At 39.9% G+C, this 21949-nt stretch overlaps 1 protein-coding gene across 10 annotated transcripts in view; it reads left to right on the forward strand.

The window, feature by feature from the left end:
* Positions 1-21949, forward strand: part of LOC148645645 (neuron navigator 2-like) — a 222482-nt gene that overhangs the window by 148567 nt on the left and 51966 nt on the right. For all 10 annotated transcript variants that reach the window (XM_088611776.1, XM_088611782.1, XM_088611780.1 and 7 more), the window contains 5 exons: positions 2673-3789; positions 4850-4962; positions 7545-7653; positions 9427-9813; positions 16825-16947. In XM_088611776.1, the coding sequence (XP_088467902.1) occupies positions 2673-3789; positions 4850-4962; positions 7545-7653; positions 9427-9813; positions 16825-16947 (1849 nt within the window). The remainder of the gene's footprint in view (positions 1-2672; positions 3790-4849; positions 4963-7544; positions 7654-9426; positions 9814-16824; positions 16948-21949) is intronic.

Raw genomic sequence — 21949 nt, forward strand, 5'->3', positions numbered from 1 at the left:
AAAGCGCTTTACAGGTAATGGGGACTCCCCTCCACCACCACCAATGTGTAGCCCCCACCTGGATGATGCGACGGCAGCCATAGTGCGCCAGAACGCTCACCACACATCAGCTATCAGTGGGGAGGAGAGCAGAGTGATGTAGCCAATTCATAGAGGGGGATTATTAGGAGGCCATGATTGGTAAGGGCCAATTGGAAATTTGGCCAGGACACCGGGGTTACACCCCTACTCTTTTCGAGAAGCGCCCTGGGATTTTTAATGACCACAGAGAGTCAGGACCTCGGTTTTACGTCTCATCCGAAGGACGGCGCCTGTTTACAGTATAGTGTCCCCATCACTATACTGGGGCATTAGGACCCACATGGACCACAGGGTGAGCGCCCCCTGCTGGCCCCACTAACACCTCTTCCAGCAGCAACCTTAGTTTTTCCCAGGAGGTCTCCCATCCAGGTACTGACCAGGCTCACACCTGCTTAGCTTCAGTGGGTTGCCAGTTGTGAGTTGCAGGGTGATATGGCTGCTGGCTTTAAGAAGTTTAAGAAGTTCCAATCAGCACACTACTCAGGTTTTATTCATAGTAATAGACATTATGTTTTATTTGTAACATAACAAAATACTTAGTGGTTGAGCATGTTTTCATTGATATATATCCTTTATATGTATGTTAATACTGTAGTTATAGCATTTTTTGAAACGTTTGTAACGTGAAAAGTGTTAAAAAGATTTTTGTTTTCAGATATCGGCCCTAATTGTTGCTCCTTGAATTACCCCTAACACTTGCTTTGGAATGGGCTAAGAACATGTAGAAGTTCTTATTAGTTCTTTGTGGTCCTAGTTAGCTTGTCTCACTGAGCGGTCTAGAAGCTTTACACAGAACTTCGCAATACACAAAACATTTTCTCTCATCGCACCCCTATATTGGTGATTTTTTGTGTGCAGATACACAGTATAAACAGAAGCAAACTAAAAATCATTATTTTATAGTATTTTATATACTATAGTATAGTATTTTATAGTACAACAATGTACTGTGAGTAGTAAATTTCGGTTTAATGGATAACCGTTCACAAGATAATTCGGTTGATTTTTTTTTGCCTGAGGCCTAAAACCTCTAAGTGTTGGAATTTTTTTTGTACAAAAGCAATGCCAGACAAGGGGAGGGGGTGCCAAAAGGGCAGTGAGTGCTACACAGATCGGTGTGGAAAGAGGAATGCTGAATGTTTTCTGTAGTATATTTTTAAAAACTGGGATCACATTCATTTTATGCAGAGAGTCGTGGGGGTGAAATCTGATCTCCCACTCCCCCTCCTCCCGGAAGCGTTATTACTTGTGTTCTTCTGGAGACGGTGGATATATATTGACAGTTCAATGGGATCTGGATATAATCATACTTCTGAAGATACTGGATCAATCCCCTGCAGTGACTGGGTGAGGAGAAACAGTGGCTATAAGGAGAACAGTCTTCCCCTTAAATTTACTGCACTGGTCTCACAGCTTGGCGTCTCTGAAAATGTACACAAACTCTTCTGCAGTTTATTTTTGAATTTTAAATGTCTTCTACGGATAGGTTACTGTTACTGGTGCATGTCTGTTAAAAGCAGTTAATTTTTTCAACCATCTGCCTTATATTAAGCCTCTCTTGAAAAAAGGGTGACACTGAGAGTAGGCAATGATTCTGTGTACATACATCCTGGGAAGCTGCTTTCTGGTAAAGAAAGTGTGAAAGGTAAGTTTTGCAGACACAAGAATTTTCTATTAACCTTATTCAAGCAGTTGCTTTAGAGGAGGCTTAAAGGCTTAGGTTGAAAGCTACCTCTGAATTGTTTTATGGAGAGTTGAATGGCTTCAGGTTTTAATTTTTTTCTAAACTCTTATTATTTTAACACTCTTCGGTTTCTAACCTAAGGGCCAAGGTGTAACCTTCAACTGAACTATCCATATTTGTCATTCCATAAATTAAGTCTTAACGGAGAGTGACCTTTTTCACTCTGTATTATCTTTCTAAAAACATATTGGCGTCTCTTTGAGGAGAGGTATTTCTAATGTCTAGTGATCTGTGTTATTATTATTAACAGAAGTAGTACCGTGCCACAATCTGAGATTTGTTGTTTAAGAGCTAAATTCTTGTGGTTACTGTCAAAACAAGCTTAATTAATAAAAATTGAATTCGGAGTCGTTTATTTTGTTTGGGTTTATGTTTAGGTGCAATGAGGAAATTGTATCACATAGAACTTAAGCCAAAAATGACAAATTAAGTCTGCAACTGTATAATTTAAAGAAAACGTTCTTTGAAAACTCTGCTGGGTATTGCAATCCTTGATGGTCATGTAAATGTTATTTAAGGAAAAGCTTTACATAATAAATATACATAACTAATTCATATTCCTGCATTTTATGACAGAAATAGTTACTCAACAGGGATATAAACACATTGTTTTTACTGTGTTTTTCAGAATTCTGTTCTTATAGTTTAAAGGCTTCTATTTGAGAAAGCAGGCTAAAGCTGCTGCTTCTTTTTTTCCCTAATGGGTCACAACCTAACATATGACACAGAGGAATAATGTTAACAATTGAGATATCCATGTGAGCCATCTGAAGAGTGGTTTTCCTTTTATGGGTAGCTATTATAGCCGCCACTTTTTATGTAAACTTGTTTTTTATTCTCCTCCCAGAGCCGGCCGACAGCACGACCACACAGCAACCAGGCATGAATGAAAATGCGCAGCCTTCAGTTCCCATGAGCAGCAGCAGCAGCACGAGCACCATCAGCGGCAGCTCCTCTTCGGCCATCCCCCAGCCCAATTCTGCTAACAAGCCCTGGAGGAGCAAGTCCCTCAATGCAAAGCACACCGCCACGTCTTCCATGCTCTCCGTGAAGCAGCCCAGCCAGGAGCCGCCCAAGCCCCCCACAGAAGCCGTCAAGTCGACTCCCAATGGGCAGAAATCAATGCTGGAAAAATTAAAGCTGTTCAACACTAAAGGGGGCTCCAAGTCAGCTGGACCGCCCCCTGATATCGCTGTGTCCAGGGATACTGCTCCGGAGAAAGTAGAGGCCGCCTCTAACACCGAAAGCGTGGATGATCTCGATCCATCGGGACGCTGCATCAATGGAACGGGAGCAGTCACCAGCAGCCCCAAGATTGCTCTGAAGGGCATCGCCCAGAGGACTTTCAGCAGGGCCCTGACAGCCAAGAAGAGCTCCCTGAAGGCGGCCGAGAAGGACAAAGAGAAACAGAAAGACAAGGACAAGGACAAGGCGAAGGAGACGTCCAAGAGGGTGTCGGTGACCGAAAAGTCAGAAGTGAAGGACGAACCCAAAGAAGAGGTGGTCGGGCCGGCGGTGGTAGAACCCAAGAAGACTTCCAAGATCGCTAGCTTTATTCCCAAAGGGGGGAAGGTCAGCAGTGCCAAAAAAGAGAGCTCAGCGCCAGCACACAGTGGCATACCAAAACCCGGTACGACAAAGGCTCCGGGGGGGGGGAAATCTGCAGGTGCTCCTTCCTCCTCCTCCGGGAAAGATGGGGAGAGGCCCCGCAGCGTGAAGCTCGGCCCCGGGATTTCTCTACCTAAAGGTCAGCTGGACGGTCGGAATTCTAGCTCTTCTTCCAGCCTGGCCTCCTCTGAAGGGAAGGCGGTCACGGGAGCTCAGCAACCCAGCACCGGGGCCACAGCCAGCACAGCCAGCACTACTCAGACCACAGGAAGTAACACAATCAGTGTTCAGCTACCTCATCCTCAGCAGCAATACAACCACCCCAACACAGCCACTGTAGCACCGTTTATGTATAGGTAAGGAGCTCTAAAAAAGACCGTTCCTGCTGTAGCAAGAGGCAGACAGTCAGCAGCAGATTAATACAGGCACACAGTATGCATTCTGACTTCACTGTGATGAGCTTTGCTGACTTTCACTTCTGTGAATTGTTTATATTCAAAATAAAGCACTTGGGGCAGAAGCTTTACTCATGCTGATGAATGGGAGACTTCAGCCTGGAGTTAGAAGTTCACAGTTTCTGTTTGCGTAGTTTTGAGTTGAAACACTTGGGAACATGTTATGAAGTAAATGAAAAAAGAGCCACAGTGGGTCTTCTGAAAACAAAGTCATCACTTGCTTGTTTTTTTGTGGGACACTAAGCATTTCAGGCCCTTTTCAAAATGCAAAATTTCACTGTTTCTGCTTTTATGTTTTTTGAAGATGGGAAATATTACCAGCCAGTGTGTGGTTCAAAATTGGTAATTAAATCGGTTCCCTTCATTTGTTTTCTTAAACTCCATAGGTGTCTTTAGGCTATGTCTACTCGAATTTATTAATCTTCTGCTACTGCTACTACTATTAAACTGGCAAAACATATTATCTTCCAAACTTAGGATTATATTATTAAGACAAAAATGAATACAACCAATCCTGTTAAATGCATAATGTTTCAGCTAAAGAAAACTCCAGGAGTGGGTTTTACTTCATTGCATTCAGTGGAAATAATGAAGAATTCATTCTTTGTACATAAATAGAATGCAATTGCTCACATTCATGTTGGTCAGAGCCTGCTGCTAGTCACTATTTCTTTTGATACAAACACAGTCGCATATTTCAGCTGAAGGTCTTTTGTGTTTTAGGTTTTTGATCATTTTAAATGAATATTTCTTATCCTAGAAGCACAGTTACAGCCCAGAAGTGCTTAACTATGTCTAGAAGATTTGTATGGATGGATGAACCATTCTGTTAGCAGGACGTAGCACGACATGGGACTAATGAATTATGTAAAATGAGTCTGCTTTGGTAGGAAGCACTCTGGGTAAGTTGGTACGAGCTTTTTCTTCCCGCATTGAAAACATACTTTTACTGGGTTTGTAGGTCACAGACAGACATTGAGGGAAATACAATGACTGAGTCTGGGTCAGGAGGAGGCAATGTGGATCCTGCAACCTACAATAAACCAGGACAACCCTGTGTGGAGGATCTTGCAGGTAGGCCTGTGGAGCTGTCTGTGTGTTATCCCTTCTGCTTTCAGAGACTAAATGCATGTAGTGCTGGAATGCAAGATGTGTTCAGCAGGATGCCTGTACATGGATTTGATATTGAACGTGGGCTTCTATAGTGTTTTGAATATGTCACTTTTCTGAGCGATAGCTTTAAATACCACGCTTAGGCAACACAAATTTGATAAGCATTTTATTCCTTTTTCTCACAAATGTATTTTTTTTTGCAAGTGATGATAAGTGATGAAAGTGGTCTTTGCATTGTCTGATGGTAGCGGCTTGTTCAGTGCCTCGTGTTGTGTGTCCACTCCTGTTTCTTTAGGTCTCTGTTAGAGCAGAAGCCTCGAAACCTCCAGCAGAGGGCAGTCTTTTCAGAGCTGTCACCTGGGAGTAATCTCCTAATTCACTGTGACAGTTATGGAGAGCAGAGGTGAACCAGTCCATTCAGACAACATGGAGGTGTCTGGCTGAAGTTAAAATATTAATGTCGTTCTCACTCACATGCAATAATATAATGGAGCACATTAAAATCTTGAATGTTAAACAGTTTGATTCTGGCTGCTTCTGAACAGTCCATTTCCCTTCCTGTAATAAAAAAAAACTTGTTTCTGTATAACATTGAGGAAATTGGCTAAATAGTGAATTCAGTTATATTTGTACACACTAAACAATCGCCCTTTTCTGAACTGTGCTTGTCTGAGCAGTTTGTGATTTTGACGTCTATGTGTTGTGGAGTGACAGACAGAGGAAGGTTGAATGGAATGCTGGGCAACTTTTATTGCTTTTTTTAAGTGAACTGAGGTGAAGCTTTTTTTTTGTATTTGACTGATTTAATAAGTAAAACCCCAGCGGGTTGAATAGACATGCCTGTGAGCCTGAGCGCAAGTTATTTGGGTTTTGTGCCCTGCGCAGCTTCCAGTGCCATGACAGCCTGGAAATAAAGGCTAAACGGGGTGAAAGGAAGAAAGGGGCTAATCTGCATGTTAAAGGCTGAGTGAGAGTGAAAGACTCTGGTGATGTCATATAGTTGCTAAGGATTCTTACACAAGATAGGCTCTGTGTGACTGGCTGGCCGGCCCAACAGGACTTTTTGCTGTCTGTTAAAGCAGTCCTTGGCCTCAGCTGCACGAAAAGCAGCCCTTGGACATAAACGTTTTCCGAACAAGGTAGCAGCTTTCTCCAGCTTGAGCCGCACTTCGCTGCTGTTCAGCAAGGGCAAAAAATATTCAGCATCAAAGAGGGGGCTAAAAAGTTCTGCTCTGACTTTAAATATAAGGAGATATCCAGCTTCTTCCACTGCGGGGCAAACCGATGTAACCATCAGAAACGACCTGCCGAAAAAAGCACAGGATTAAGAGGTTACCTGCCTGTGCCTTTCCTTCCCTGTTCGCTTCGTTTGTGAAAGAAGAATAATGCGTCGTCAGAAAGAGAAGGCGGCTGTAATCAAACATAGTGGCTGTTCTACAGAACGATTGCAAAACGAGACTGGAGTGAAGAACAGAACTCCTTCAAAGTCAAAGTTGTCGCTGAGCTGTGTTGGGCTCAGCAAGTCCAGTCTCCAGCCCAGGCCATTAAACAGCACACCTGTGTGTCAGGTACCTGACCCCGTCTTCACTGCGCCAAAGTTATTGGGAATCCTAAAGCAGCCTTCAGCTGGCGTGGCAGGTGGACAGAGGAGCGGAGTTATGCCAAAGGGCAGCTGTAGGCCACCGGTCAGCAGGAAAAGCAACGCAGAGACCGAACGGACAAAATCTGCTACCAAAAGGGTAACATGGCAAAATGTCAGCATAGATCCCACCAAGAGAACCCGGCTATATCAATTCCATGTACAGCAGACTTGCGTCTGGGATGGAATAGCTCGTCTGAATGAAGAGATATTGCTGACAATGCTCGATATTTACCAGAAATTTGAACGTAAGTGAAATGTTAGTTCTTATCCACAGGCAAAAGTGTAAAGGCTAGATTCTCTTAAAGTGAAATAAGGCAAAGAGAGAGCAAGTCAGATAATATTTGCCGTTATGGAGACTTTTTTTGAGAGGCAAGCTTTTAAAATGTACTTTTTTTATGTAGCTGACCTTGAACAATCATCACACTTCTTTACAAGGTTTAGAACTATGGGTGGAATTGTTTGTGTAATTTCAGCTTCCTGGAAGGCTAAATTTAAATTCTGCAGTTACTACAATGTCACAACAGGGACCCTTCCACTGTCCAAATGCTATAATCTTCTGTTTGACTCTGGTTAAGTTTGCACCTTTGATCACAATACTAGAAAAGTAGGTTTGATCATTTATACAGTATAACAGATTAATGACTTAGAGTGAGTTTGCATATTGACATTTTTCAAATGATCCATTTCATTCGCTCCTGCTTTATTATATCCTCTTATTCATATAACTAACTTTTTGGAACCTGTATTTTTATAGTAACCCATGAGTTTAAGTGCCCTTGTACTTGGTTGCTGGAACGTTCAACCTATAGCCAGCAGATGGCTCTGTTAGTCATGGTTTTCGATCAGACTGCTGTAAACAATCAGCTGTAATGATCTGTGTAACAATTTCAATTTGTTTCAGGAGAAGACCCAGAGGCACGAAGGCTGCGAACCGTTAAAAACATCGCTGACCTTCGACAGAACTTGGAGGAGACCATGTCCAGTTTACGGGGAACTCAGATAACCCACAGGTCTGTCCCAGATTCATCCCAGCACCAACTTCAAATGATTTTCACTTGGCATTTTGTCAATGTGCGCTGAGTGAATCTCCGTCTTTGTCGACATGGCAAGCTAAAAGTTAAAATCAGAAGTTGAATCGGTAGCAGTAGCCCCTCTTGGGGTCATAAATTATCAAAGGGTTTTCTAGGCTGTGGAGGACAAATGTTGTGTGACGACTTTAAAGAGAAACTGTGGGTGGTGCTATTTGTACTGGTAATAAGTTTCATTGCTCCTGTGGGCAGAGATACTAATTTGAAATGCTGAGCACTACAATCTGGAAGGAATTAACTGTTGGGTTTGGCAATGTGGAGATTGCCATCTACTGTCCATTTAGAATTAGTGTTTTCCAAGCTAATGTCTGTTAAAGGAAGCAGTTAGCTGCAGTAGCATAAACGTCTCTTTAGACTAGCAAAGCTTACTACATCAGGCAAGCAAAGGTTCAATTTATGCAGCGTTGGCAGTCAGCAGTTATCAACAATTATCAACAGTCTCTTTGTGGTCTGTTCCTAGTGACAGTACAATATGTCACTATAAAATGTGCCTTTAGAAATGCCCTGGCATTAGAAGCTCAATAACAGTACATTACAATCATCATGCAGTTTGATAGTAGACATCAGCTCATTCACTCGTTAGCCATCAGAGTTTTAAGCGATATAAGCGCTCACAGTTTCTGTATGCATCAGGGGTCTTGTTTTGAAAATGTCCTCTTCATACATCTCGGAGTTTCTGTCCCATAACTCGAGCATGAAATTGTGCTAGACTGGTTAAAGTGGACTCCTGTGGTTTGCTGTTACAAAAGCCTTTTTCTGTTTCCCAAGAAGATGAAATGGGAAGAACGAAGCTTCTACAGTGCCAGCTGATATTTTCAGTAGCGTTTTTTTTTTATCTGAATGAAAGAATCTGAAATGCAGCCAAAGCTATTGTTTAAAAAGTGGCTTTTGGTTTCAATCTGGACTCCCGCAGAACAGAGTGAATTCTTTTGATTCTGACTGTTGACCCTTTAACTCTCTACTTGTTTATATCTGTATTGTTTTTGTGGCACATTGCAATCAGTAGTCCAGTCAGTACAGCAAGAGTTTCCCATATTTGGTTATAAAGGGATATTTTACCCAAAGATCTGCTCTGCTTAGAATGTTCCATAAACTCATTTTAACCTGTGTTTTTTTATTTATTGGAAGTGTTCGATTTAATTACGCTGTAAGTACTATATATGCAAATATGATTTGCTTGTAGGTGTGTTCAACCTAAAAAGCTTTTTAAGTATTTGAGACCAGAAACCAAATAATTAATTCTATGTATTCGATATATCACAGTCGTAAATAAATTCAGTGACATAAAAGCCAAAGTTCCCTGTACCTTGGCCAGTGGCCAGATGCTAACAGGCTCGCTGAAATGGCTGTCTGTTTTTGGTAATGTATCTGGTTCCTAGTGTGCAAACCTTTAGAAATGGCAGACAGGAATATATTAACCTCCAGTAATAGGGAAAACATAAAAGGCCCGTATATCAGTATTTGCTTTTTTTCTATTCTTAGCTCCCCTGTCGTGAAAATTATTGCAAAGCTAAAGCTCTGTTTTGTATATGCCTGCTCTTTCATCTTTTCTTTTCTGTCATGTAAAACAAAGGCCGAAACCCAAAAGCGCAAATGGAAAAAGGAATGACGAGCTGTCTGATAAGCTGGGACAAGTGCGTGTGTCTTGCTGGCTGCGTGATGCGAATGCTTTGCCCTTTCTGCCTTCATTTCCAGCACGCTGGAGACCACATTCGACAGCAACGTCACCACGGAGATCAGCGGCCGCAGCATCCTCAGCCTGACGGCCCGGCCTACGCCGTTGTCGTGGCGACTGGGGCAGTCCAGCCCCCGGCTGCAGGCCGGGGACGCCCCCTCCATGGGGAACGGTTACCCGCCCAGAGGCAACGCCAGCCGCTTCATCAGCTCCGAATCCGGGAGGTACCTGTACTCGGCCCCGCTCAGGAGGCAGCTGGCGTCCCGGGGCAGCGCGGTGTGCAGCACCGACCTCGCGGACAAGGCCGACGAGCTGGATTTAGAGGGCATCAACATGGATGCCACAGGGTACATGAGCGATGGGGATGTACTGGGGAAGAACATCAGGACCGATGACGTTACCAGCGGGTGAGTTGAAACGGGACCTTCCCAAGACAGTGATGTTTTTCCAGTTGGCATCAGCTGTCAGTTCTGGCGGGAAGTTTACAGCCGTAACCATAGTGACACCACAGGTTCTCTCCAGTTAAGCCTAGCTAACACAAATCAATATACAAATAGTTTTTTTGCTAAAGGCGCAACTAACTGGTTCTCCATGTTATATGAAGGACAAATTGCTAATGTAAAAAAAATAATTATTAAATCCAACCACAAGATGGCAATGTTTGTGTGCTTGTTTTGCATACCAGGCAAATTGAGATGTAGTGAAAGAAAATCACTATGAATAATTTTTTCTTGGTTGGTTTATTTCTTCTGATGCTTTCTGGTTCATTTGAATTCCACTTATCTTTATTTAAATTTGATTAGCTCCTAGGTCACATTTTAGAAAGTTTCTTCATTTAATCTCTGTGGTAATGTCTGAGCACGAGCTTATAATGTATGTGCTAATGGCAAGGCCATTCTTTATTCATAAAGTTTGTGTAATTTTGATTATAACGGAAGTCTAATATTTTCAGTTTTTTTCTTTGTGCTTGCCTTATTTTTCCAACTGGAGTTAAAAAATGCCATTACAAAGAAGAAAGTGTTTTTTTTTATAAATAGGGTACAGGATGAAGAAAAAGCACCTTGGTTTTTCAGAGGGTTTTGCTTTCCGTTTAGCTTGTATTGATGCCCATCTACTTACATTTGTTTTAACTGGCAACACAGAGGACAAGACAGCCAAGTTCTTATGAGACTAAAATATAGAAGTGCCTAGTAAAAATAATCCTTTCAGAATGCTCTTAAAAAATATAGGCCATGGGAAATATTTTTGGCAGAGCCTAAATATGTGTATGAAGGCCTAATTTACTGGAGATTTTGGGGATATGAGCCAAAGGACATTTGAGTTAGTGATACACAGTGTGTATTCTTTTGAATGCCAATTAATACCTTGCGCTATGTAAATGAAAAGAGAACAATCAGTAACGTATCTCGTGCAGCCATATTAAAATATTTTATCCTCCGCTCATGATTCCTTGTTGTTAAATTGTATTTCACATTAGCATCATTTTATGATGGGTAACAATGGGTTTTGTTCAAAGCTCTGCGTTTTTCTGATGTCAACCGGGGAAGCTTGCGGATTACGGTGTTCAAATGAATTAAGATATTTAAACAGCTATTGCTTTTCCTGCTACTTAGCCGATATCCTTATACAAAACAGTTGTAGGGCTATAAGAAATAACACATTCATTTTATTGTATTTATTACTGCAGGGTTACACAGGCAAATAGTGTATACATCCATCTGTTAAGGAATGCAAGGATATTATATTGTATCAGAGTATAGCAAGTTCAGGGATGAATTTTAAGATCTGAAGGTTGGTCCCAGGAGGACGCAGGCAGTCCTGTTGTACCTGGTCTACCACAGGGGGGTGCAAGGGAGGAGAGCAAGCAGCACAAGAGGGAAAAGAGGGGCAAGAAGGAGCTGCAAAGTGACTGTCAGAGCAGGAGAGAACAGGGGGAGAGGAGGTATAAGGAGAAACATGGAGACAGGAGAGGGCTGAGTTGTGTAAAAATTTTAAAATTCTATGCGAATATAAGCCAAGGAGTACAAAACAGTGAATATATCAATGGTGCTTAAAATTGACATCAGTGTTGCTGTGAAGTGAGGTTTAAAGCCTTTAAATAGTCAGAGACATCCATTAATGATTGCATGTATCTCATATATTTCCATCTTTGGTGTCATGTGCCACATTATGTGTTACTTTTTGTAAAACAAAACAACTAATTGAGGAGATAAGGATAACTCCTCTTTGCTGTGGTAAAGAAATATAGGAGTAAGCTTTATGGATTGTCCCTGATATAAGATAAGGTGTCCTGGGTAGGACAATCTATGTAAATCAAATACATGTTTAATGTAGTTGCTGCCATAGACTAGAAAACAGACTGTAATAGTCTGTAGGCTGCAATTGACTAGAAAACATTAGGCTTTTATTTCAGTATTGCCTGAAGATTTCGAGGCAGCATTTTTTTGTTTTGTGTATTCTTTAATACTGCACTAAATGTTTCCAATAGCCAGGTTTTCTCAGGTGGTTGAAGAGCACAATGGAGCTGCTGATACAAAGCACGATTTACATTCTTATATGTCCTGACCAAATGTTCCTGAATAAATGACCTTTCACAGTGGGGGAAGTTGTTTCTTTTAATGACTAATCAGGCAGATGAAAACAGACCTTGAGGACAGCTGGAGTTTACAAAGCAAATGACATGACTTTTCTAAGGCCAGTGCAAACAAATGGCTTGCACTCAGCACACAGGACTACTATGGTTGTGATCAAGCTGACACCAGGGAGACTCATGTTATTCAGTAACTAAGTTAATGGGAAGCCTTATATTGTAAGAGGAGGGCTTTTGTATTGGATCAGTGGACAATGGCTTAGAGGGGGATAAATCTTCACTGACTTGGGCTGTTCAAATAACCTTGGTAAGGCAGTGAACTTTAGAATCGAATGTTATTAAATGTCTCTGCTCTTCTGAAGGGCCATTCCAGAATTTTCCTGTAAGACAGTGGGGCACACAAAAATAGCCTTGTCAGCCACAGAGGAGATTTGAGGAACCCTTTAGACCCCGAGACAGTCTAGAGAGTCCCATAGCAGTTTGAAACCCACTAAATGATCTGTCCAGCTCTCGTCACTGGAACTGCCATGGTAAATTTTAATATGGACTCTTTGCCCTGCGGTACCGATTTTAATATTTCATTTTGCCCTGCGGATGTACATTTAAATTGACAGTCTCTGTTGAGATGAGCTGCCAGCTAGATGGATTTGGGGGCTTTGTATATAAAATGTCTGAAATATGCAGTAGGTAGAAGGATATGTCTGTATTTTAGACAATTGGCCAAATAGAAAAATAATTGTTTTTGACCATAATCAGTGCCTTTATAGAAAAGAATGGCATAGACTTCTTTCAGAAGTTTATTTTTGAGTCCTGTCTGCAGCTGTACTTTTAGGTGTGATGAGCGTCTGAATTTTTACGTGGAAAGAGGCTACTTGTCCCATCCTGCAACAACAGCAGTGTGCTGTAAATCGTCTGAGCTCTGTTCTCTCTTTCTGTTCTTTTTTGCTGTCTTTCATAGAAAATATTATTTTAGGACTCCTTAGAATGTCCAGAACAACGTAATCACTTGATATTCTTAGATAAAATTGTTGCTGTGCACACCTGTTATTTATGCATGAAAAGCTAGAGCTGTTCATAGGAGAGTTCAGTCTGTAACCGTCAATATGAAATTACCTGTCTGTCTGGTTCTTCTGCATTGGCTGTGAGAGATCATCTGTGTCAACAGGAGGTGTTTGATGTGTAATGGTTTAATCTTCTCAGAACTGGTTTCATTTCCCATCTGGTATCACATTAGCCAAGGGGGGGGTGAGATAACAGTTAATCCTTTGCATATTCTTGAAATAGGCGTTAGTGCAGGAAGACACCCCCTTCCCCGCACACACACACACTACAATAAAAAATAAAAGTTGGTTTAATTTTTGGGGGCTGTATTGTCTTGAAAAAGCAATGTGCATTTGTGTTGTATTTAAATTCTGTGGTTAATTTTTGACAATCAAGTTGTTAATTTGCTTTTAACATATGCTGTAAGATGCAGCTGAAATGGGTTTGCGGTGCATCAGTGTTTAAAATATACTACCTTGTCGCTCATCTGTAATGATGCATAGCAAATAGTAATAGTGGTAAAAGCTAGCATATGTTAACATTGAGTATACATAGCTATCTAAAAAGAGAGAGGAAGAAAAATGATCTATTCCCTTCTAGACAATATTGTTATTGTGTCTATCTCATTCGTTAATCTCTGCCACAGGCTATTCGGTGTCCATCCATCCCCCATCATCTCAATGACACCTTCTTCCACGTGCCCCTCTCGGTTCCTTGCCTGTGCTTGCTGTGTTAAAACTGCACAAACTTGCTGAGGTGATTCAGATCTTACCCCAGGCATCCCCTCCTCCTAGCTCACACACATTAGTGGGAGTAATTGGGGCTGGTCTTCCCAGCCAGCTGCCACTCAGCATAGTGACAAGGATGTGTGGAGAGACCCAGAGCTCACATTCCTGCACTCATTAGATTGAAGCACATGGATTGGTAAATGGAGCAGGAGTGGTTAATATTCCAAACAGAGCCACTTAATTGAAGATAGGATTAAGTCCAGGATTGACGTGTATTAATGGGATTTACAGTACTGACACTTTGGACCTCTCAGTTGGTGCATCTTCTGTAAAACGTGAATCTCATCTACAAGGAGTTAAAAGTATTCAGAGATTGCTGTGATGTTCAATGCAGAAAGGTATGTCAAACAGTATTTGTTACCTGTATTTCTTGTTTTGCGAGGCATAATTTCGTTCAGTTTATATTTGGTTTTGTGTGATAAATTACGCAATTTATTCTAATTGACAGTTACGTATAGAATTTATTCAGTTGAGTGTGGAAATTTAATGAACCTGGGGCAAAAAGGTTGTTTTCGTGTTCTGCAGTAATGTAGAGCTGAAATTGGGAAATGAACTCTGGCAGTTTCGTAGACTGATTACCATAGATACTTGTTAGAAAATCATCTTATGAACACCTCCAGTGTTTACCATTTACACATTTTCTTCTAAATTTCACGAAGAGCTTTGTCACGAAGGGTCATTTCCATAATACTGGTGCTGTTTGCTTCCTGTCCTGAAGCTTTTGTGAAAGAGGGTGTGTTATTACTAGGAAAGGTATTGCACAAACAAGTGAAACAAAACACGGCAAGAAACTCACCTATTGAGGAAAATAGCTCATGGTGAATTTATATGATTTTTGGCTTGCTATTGTGAAATAAGTTTAATGATTTTGGCCTGGGTTATGAATTTATTTAAATTTATTTTTTTATTAAAAAAGTCACATTTTTAGCTTCCTGCTGCTAAAACATTTACATTTTTGTAGACAGGAGTGTTGAAAGATTAAAGTAAATTTTGTTGTGTTTGCAGAAAAGTGTCTTTTTAATGTTTTTAGCTAGTGACATGAATAATGCTTCAATATGCTTCAGGCAGCACAACAGATTCACACGGGGATTTATAATAAAAATTCTGTCTTTTGCTGATCTGAAAGAATCAATCTCAGTCTACTGCTAAGTATGTCCATGTTTATGTGAATTATTGGATAAATCTTATCTCTGTCCGGTTCACAATGCTAAAAAGCAGATTTCTATGTCCCTAAAATATGTTCAATTCTGCTTTCCATATATTTATAAAGAACCACAGACATTGTGTTACCCATATTATGGCTCATTAAGAGTGCTATGGCTGTGTCTTGTCCAGTGAAACAGGCTTAATGTGGGTCTTCCAAGAAGCAAATCACAGAGTTATGGTGTTCTCAGAAGTCACCACAAATATTGGAATATTTAAGTAACCGTGAGCTTCAACTGTTTCTCAACACTGTAAAGTAAACCCTTCTAAAGAGACTTCTAATTCTGCATGTAACTTCTTGACATGATCTTGGTAAGGACTGAGGAACATAAAAGAGATGTCATTGCGAAGTTTAGCTTAACAAATATTTATTACACTTATTTTGTGAGTAACATTATTGACTGTTGAGTGTGCCAATGCTTACGTCAGTGACTGTTATAAAAGTAGGATGTGCTATGATGGATGAAATGTATTCAGACTTCCTGGAGAAAAGCCGAGACACCACACCATTTTGATGTACTCTATTCTAATGGGATTTTGGCGTATGTGCTATAGCATTTAACGTTTAGGTAGGTTTGATTAGATACTGTAGACCTCATACAAAGGAGCAGTGCAATGTAACTTGAATCTCATTACTTTGAAAGTGAAAGTGGAAAAGGCACCCATAGTGCAATCTTATTTTAATTAAGCATGTTTAGGTCAGTTACAAAATGCTACAAAAAATTCACTTTCTGGTACTGGTGGAAGTACTGTTAAAAGCTGATTTGCCAAAAACTCCTGCTTATTTATTCTTATTTTAACTAAAAGCACCTTAGTACTCTTTCATCATTAAAACAAAGTTATCTAAAATTTTGTATACTTTATATTAAAGTAATTCATATTACATTTTAAAGAAAAATAAGTTTGCACATGCATGCTCAAAATATTTTGTCTGTTTTAAATGAACGACACTCGTGTTTGCATGAATGTGTGAAAAATGATTCTAGGAATCCCTCAGTGTTGTTGATAAAACATTTATGTTTTTCCCCATATTTCTTTAACTTCAGCCCCTGGTATCAATCAGATAATTACTTCAAGTTGAAATGGATCAGAGGTTTTCCAGCAGAAGCCCATTAACCGTAGCTTTGAAGAGCTATATGTTTTAAAAGATTGTGCAGTTAAAGGGAAAATAGCCCTTTACAAGCAACTTAGTTTATTAATAATGTTCATACATTATTTGTTTCCTTCAGAATAGTTTATATTGGTAGTATCTTTGTTTTACATTGTAAAAAACGTTAATTCGCTGTAAATTTCATACAGTGGTTAATAAGTCATGGACAGAAAGCTTCATGTTTAAACAGTGGTGCAATTTTTCCTGTGGTGGCACAAAATGTGAAAGCAAAAGCTCAGTTAAATGAATGCAACGCTCAAATGTATCAAGTTTAAATGTCATGGTAATCAATCTTACAAGTAAAGCATGACTCATGAATGTTGCATGGGTCTTTGTCTGCTGTGGAAATAACATTTTTTTCTGCATTGTTTAGCCTACCAAAACAGCATTGAATGATAAAGCCAGCTCACGGTTTTTAGTGTTTATAATACTTAGGCTACATTTTCAAACGGAGAAGGTCCCTCACCGTCAACTGGGGAGATGGAATCATGTTTTTAGTCTGACCTCTGGTCTTGGATTTCAGAAGTACAAAAAAAGAATTCCAAAAACAACTACATCAAATGTACACTTTATCCCTGTTCTTGATTTAAGGCAGGCGTGTAAAATGCCACATTGTGTTTGACGGGGTGTGTGTCTGTTTGTCTAGCTACATGACGGACAGCGGACTGGGCCTGTACACACGCCGGCTCAACCGCCTGCCCGATGGGATGGCTGCTGTGAGAGAGACCTTACAGCGCAACGCGTCCATGGGGGTGGGGGATGCTGACAGGTACGTCACCCCTCTCTTTCTGCTTTTCTTTCCGGGCTGCTGCTCTGAGAGCCGAACACCAGGTTGATTATTTTTAAACCAACAGTCGTGTCAGCCCATTTTAGGTTTGTAATGGTTAACAGAATTAGCCTTTACTCTGGTCCTCTGTTCGCAAGCTCTCTGTCTGGTGCACAAACATGAAGGAGGCTGAACAGTTATTTTAGGTTTCAGTAAGATGCATAATATCTCCTCATGACAATCTGATGCTGACCTGCCCACAACCCCACTGACATTCAAGAGAACGCAGGCTTGGTTTTTTCAGCTTCAGTTGTTGTGGGGTGGGGGGGGTTCCATGTTTTTTTTTTGCTTTAATGTCTCAGTGCTGTTTTATTTTCCCAAAAGCTTTTTCATGGTGACTCCTCAGAGTGCTTTGTGAGCCAGAAGTGGGGTCATGTATTTTAAACAGCATTCCATTGAATTTCAGTGATGATATCTTTATAGGGACGTCTGAGAATTGTTTTGTAATGGTAAGATGTGATTTGTCAATCACAAAAAAGGGCAACCCTTTTTTTTCCTTTTATGTTGAGGAATATTCCCCCAGAGTACTGCAGTAAAATGTTTTAGACTTCACGCAGGTGTGTTTTTGTTTCCTTTAGTCTGTCCTCCCCTTACAGTCTCTTGTGTTTAGTCCACTGCTCATTTACCTTTTAGTCTCAGGTGTTTCAAGGACATTGAGGTAAAAATACCATTGATTAGCTGTGCACTTCTATCAGAATGTCCAATATGGCTTCCAAGTGAACAAGGAAGACTAAATGCTAAAAGTTCTAAAAATACTTTCAATGAAGTAAAGAAAAAATGTCCCTTTTTGGTACAAATGTGCTGTTCATACTACAATTGAACTACACTGTGACAGTATGAGCCATACTATATTAATGCATACAGTAAAGATTAAAGTGTACCTTCGACCTTTAAAAGGCACATACAGTTCAGAAGAATTTGTCTTCTGTAGATCTTGATGAAGATATTTTTAACAGTTGGTTTTGAGTGTTTTGTGTGTCCATTATCAAAGACATTTGATCAGAAGATGTTTAAGCTGGTACTACTATATGTATTATTGTTAATGCTGAATCTTACAGATGCTTCTCTGCTGCTGTTGTCTGTCTCTGTTTCTTATATACACTGTATTTGCATGCCAGCATTCCAGAGCCATCAATTTAATAGACTTGAAAAATCCCCAAAGGAATGTTACCAATTTGCTTACTTGTTTGTAGAGGACCTCATTAATTGTTGCTAGTTGTGAGATAGATTATGCACATTAAATATATTACCATAAAACACAGACCTTACACGACGCGTTTCCCCTGAAGCGTAAGTGGAAATCTGAACCAGGCAGTGTAATTTAATAGATGAGAGAGGTTAATGGGACCAGTGCAGGACGCACCTGAGCTCCATTTTTGCTTGCTGGAGATAAAGCTACTGTATATATTGCTTGTACATTAATCCCGGTTGAGATCTAGTTTGTGAATAGAGCTCCCATTTGTTTTAAAACGTGTGGGAAACCACAATGTTTTTACATATTTCTGATAATGATCTAGTGTTTGTTATGGAAATTTGAATAACTGAATAATTGTTTCAATTGCTGTTGTTTTTTCCTCAATATATCTTAGCATTTCGGTGTATATGTTTTACTGGCATTTGATATAAGTGGTTCCCTTCAGCTCCTTTTTGGTTTTCCTTTGGAAAAGGATCAAAGAGTAACATGTTTGAAAAGGAATTAGTTTATAATGCACATGATGTATCGTTTCTGTATGGGCAGTGAACATAACATTAAGTAGCTTGAAAAGTTCATGTTCAGTCCTGAAAAGCTCATCACGGAGCAGCCCTTCATCCTGTGTCATCATGGCATTAATTGCAACCTCGAGGGAAACCTTTCAATCAGGGGTTAAGTACATCAAAGGCATTTACGTAATGTGAGATTCTTGTTTTAAAATTTATGATTTAATTAAAGCATGTATTGTTAACAATTTTGATGCTCACGGTGATAGGGTATGGAGGATGTTCAGAAGCCAAGTTTAATTAATAGCATCATCATGTACTGTACACGGCTGCAATGTGCTTGTGCTGAACTAAACAATTGACCAAATATGGTAGAAAGCCATCTAAACCTTATACGTTTTATGTAATCCTTATAAGATAATGTCATTTGTTTTAAATCAATTTGGACGGTTTGGGATTATTTTAAAGGAGAAATGGCACCTCTCGTATTTTTGGTTATTCTCACTCTCTGTGTAACAGCTCAATTTCAGCTGTGGAAATCACACAGTAGTGGTCTGGGTTCCTTGTCTGGTTTCTTTCCTGTTTCTCTGTGCCAGAATAGATTAGATTTGAGCACCAGGAGTCACCCATAGCAGGAGAAGCAGCAATGGATTTATGGTGATGACCCAAGAGTCTTCAGCAAACACTTCTTGGGTCGCTTGTATAGATCCATTTCTGTGGCCCTGAAGTGAAACTGGTAGACTTTCTGCAAAACCAACTGCTGAATCACTATATCATTTACACAGTTCCAGATAATTTAGAATTTCCACTTTAAACCAATGTTTTTTTTTAAACCAGTGCTGTTTTCTTTTTCTTGAGATGTTTTTTGTGTTCTCTTAATGGAGTTGGCTAAAATTGCTCCTAGGTCTTTATGATCCCAGACTTTCAGCTGTTACTGCTGAAAAAGTCCTCCCCCTCCCACTTCAACACTGACCCACTTGTCAGAACAAAGTACAACCAGTTCATCTCCTTCAGGCAAATGGCTCTGTTCCCCTGCAGATCACCCGTCAAGAAAGACACTCAGAATATGATATAATCAGGAGTCTAATGTCATATGTATTTTTTAGTTCTGATGGGAATTTAAACAAATAATAGGGTCACTTAAGCATTGTTTACTAATATTTTGTTTGCCGGAATTAGTATGGTGCTGGACATCCTTGACAGAAAACAAGATAGGCTAGATGTAAGCCATTTTGATATAGTGTTGCAGTTCTATATGGCTAAAACAAGGCCAGATTAATTGTAAGTTCAACTTTCATGAGTGTTTTATTCTTTCTTTCCAGAAATGACTCTTATTATTGTTAGTTATTACTTCCTGTTCAATTAGTCAGAGTAGAAACATAAAGAAAAATAATAATCTGAGTCTGAGGAACAGATTGTAATATTGTAATAAAGTTCAAGAGCCTTGGAAATTACAAGGATTTATTTCAGTGCCCATGCACACCAACAGCTTGTGGGACACTTTACTGGGTACAATCACAAGCACTCAAAAAAGAGAATCAAAATAACATAAACAGAAATGAAGAAATAAAGATAGAGATAATAATAAAAAACTGGAAAATAGGAGAAAAGGCAGGCACTAATTGAAAACCCGACTGAACACATATGTATTGAATCTAGATTTAAAAACGATCAAATAGTTTACATTTCTCAGAGAAGCGATGAGTGCGTTCCAGAGTTTGGAGTGAGGTAGCTCCAAACTGAGGTACTGTAGATACTTGTACCAATAAGAAGATACTGCTTAAGGATGTGCCTCAGCGGTGCTTAAAACACTGCTTGGTACATGAGGTCTGTAGGGCTTTAAAAGTTAAAAGTACAATTTTGAACTGAATGCACTGAATGACCCCATGTGCAATAAAGTGTTTTTCCACAGGCCTTCCTCCAGGGCAGAGGTGGCTGATGAAGAAGACAGAGCTGGGGGGTCAGTTTGCACGTAGCCATTCTCTTTGAACCAGCCTGCCACCAGGAGCCTGCCTGTCTGATATGGTGTTAATGATCTAAGAGGATCAATTATGGGGCAGTGGGAATGTGTGTGTTGAAAGGCAGCAAGCCTGAGATAGTTGACTTCAGCTGAGCAGTTGCAGGGGCTAAATCTTTATCATTCTGTAGACCAGTGACAAAGGATTTCACGGATGAGTTAAAAATGTCCTGTATTGAGGAAAGACCACCAGTGTGGTGCAATTCTCACTAATTGGGATCGTAAAAAGAAACTTTGGCAAGAGTTGCAGATCTAATTTGACTTCTTATAAGTTCATCATCAGTGTGTATCACCGAGTTGATGAGAGACCCATTTTATGAAATCAGATTTAATATTTAATTTAATTTAATTTGTATTTACTAAAGGTCTGACTGACCCTTGTAGACGTGCATGTTTTTTTTCCCTGGTTTTATCATTATATATCACGTTCTTTCTTTCACTGTTTGTTCTCCACCATTTAGGTAATTTTGTACTGTACCTTTATTACGCATCTCAAATATTAGCAGTACAATATTATCAAAAGGTTACATTTTGGATAGGTTAATTTAAGATAAATAAACCCTAATTCACGAAGGTACTAATAAAAGCATATAAGCCACATATTAAGCATCTGAAAGCACATGGGAAAACTCAGATGATGTCAATTTTCAAGCACTTAATATGCACTAAATGCATGTTAAGATATGCAAATGATGTTGAAAAACAAGTAATGAGGGTATGCACATGGTATTAATGAGAACTTTATTACTATAAGCCACTTAACTTGCATGCAAGTTTGCAATTATGAAAAGCAGGTGCACTGAGCTGAGATCCTTCTTGTTAAAAAAGGTTCTGTACGGCACAAGATGTAATTCCTTGAAAAGTTGACTTTGTTAAAGAATAGGGAACAGCAATGGCCAGAGAATTTCTTTGAAAGCATAAATATAATGCTGTTTATTTTTGAATATTTTGTGTTGTCCAAAACACAGCTGCTGTTTCTCCAATTTCTCCCCATATTTTCAGACTTTCCTTCTGTCCTTATTAGCCGTCGTTGACTCTGTTAGGCATCATTCCTTCTACACAACCATCTTCATGTGCACCTTCTGATAAGGAACATCTATTCATATGCTCATGTTACACACCTGCTTTACTTAGATGTGTAGCTGTGCTGATGCTAGTGGTTTCCACTACACACATCTGCGTATTTGAATGCAAGCTTACTTACAGTATGTCTGTCCAGTTAGATGGATT

This window comes from Lepisosteus platostomus, chromosome 18 (genome assembly GCF_059453375.1).
Source record: "Lepisosteus platostomus isolate fLepPlt1 chromosome 18, fLepPlt1.hap1, whole genome shotgun sequence".
NCBI classification, from domain to species: domain Eukaryota; kingdom Metazoa; phylum Chordata; class Actinopteri; order Semionotiformes; family Lepisosteidae; genus Lepisosteus; species Lepisosteus platostomus.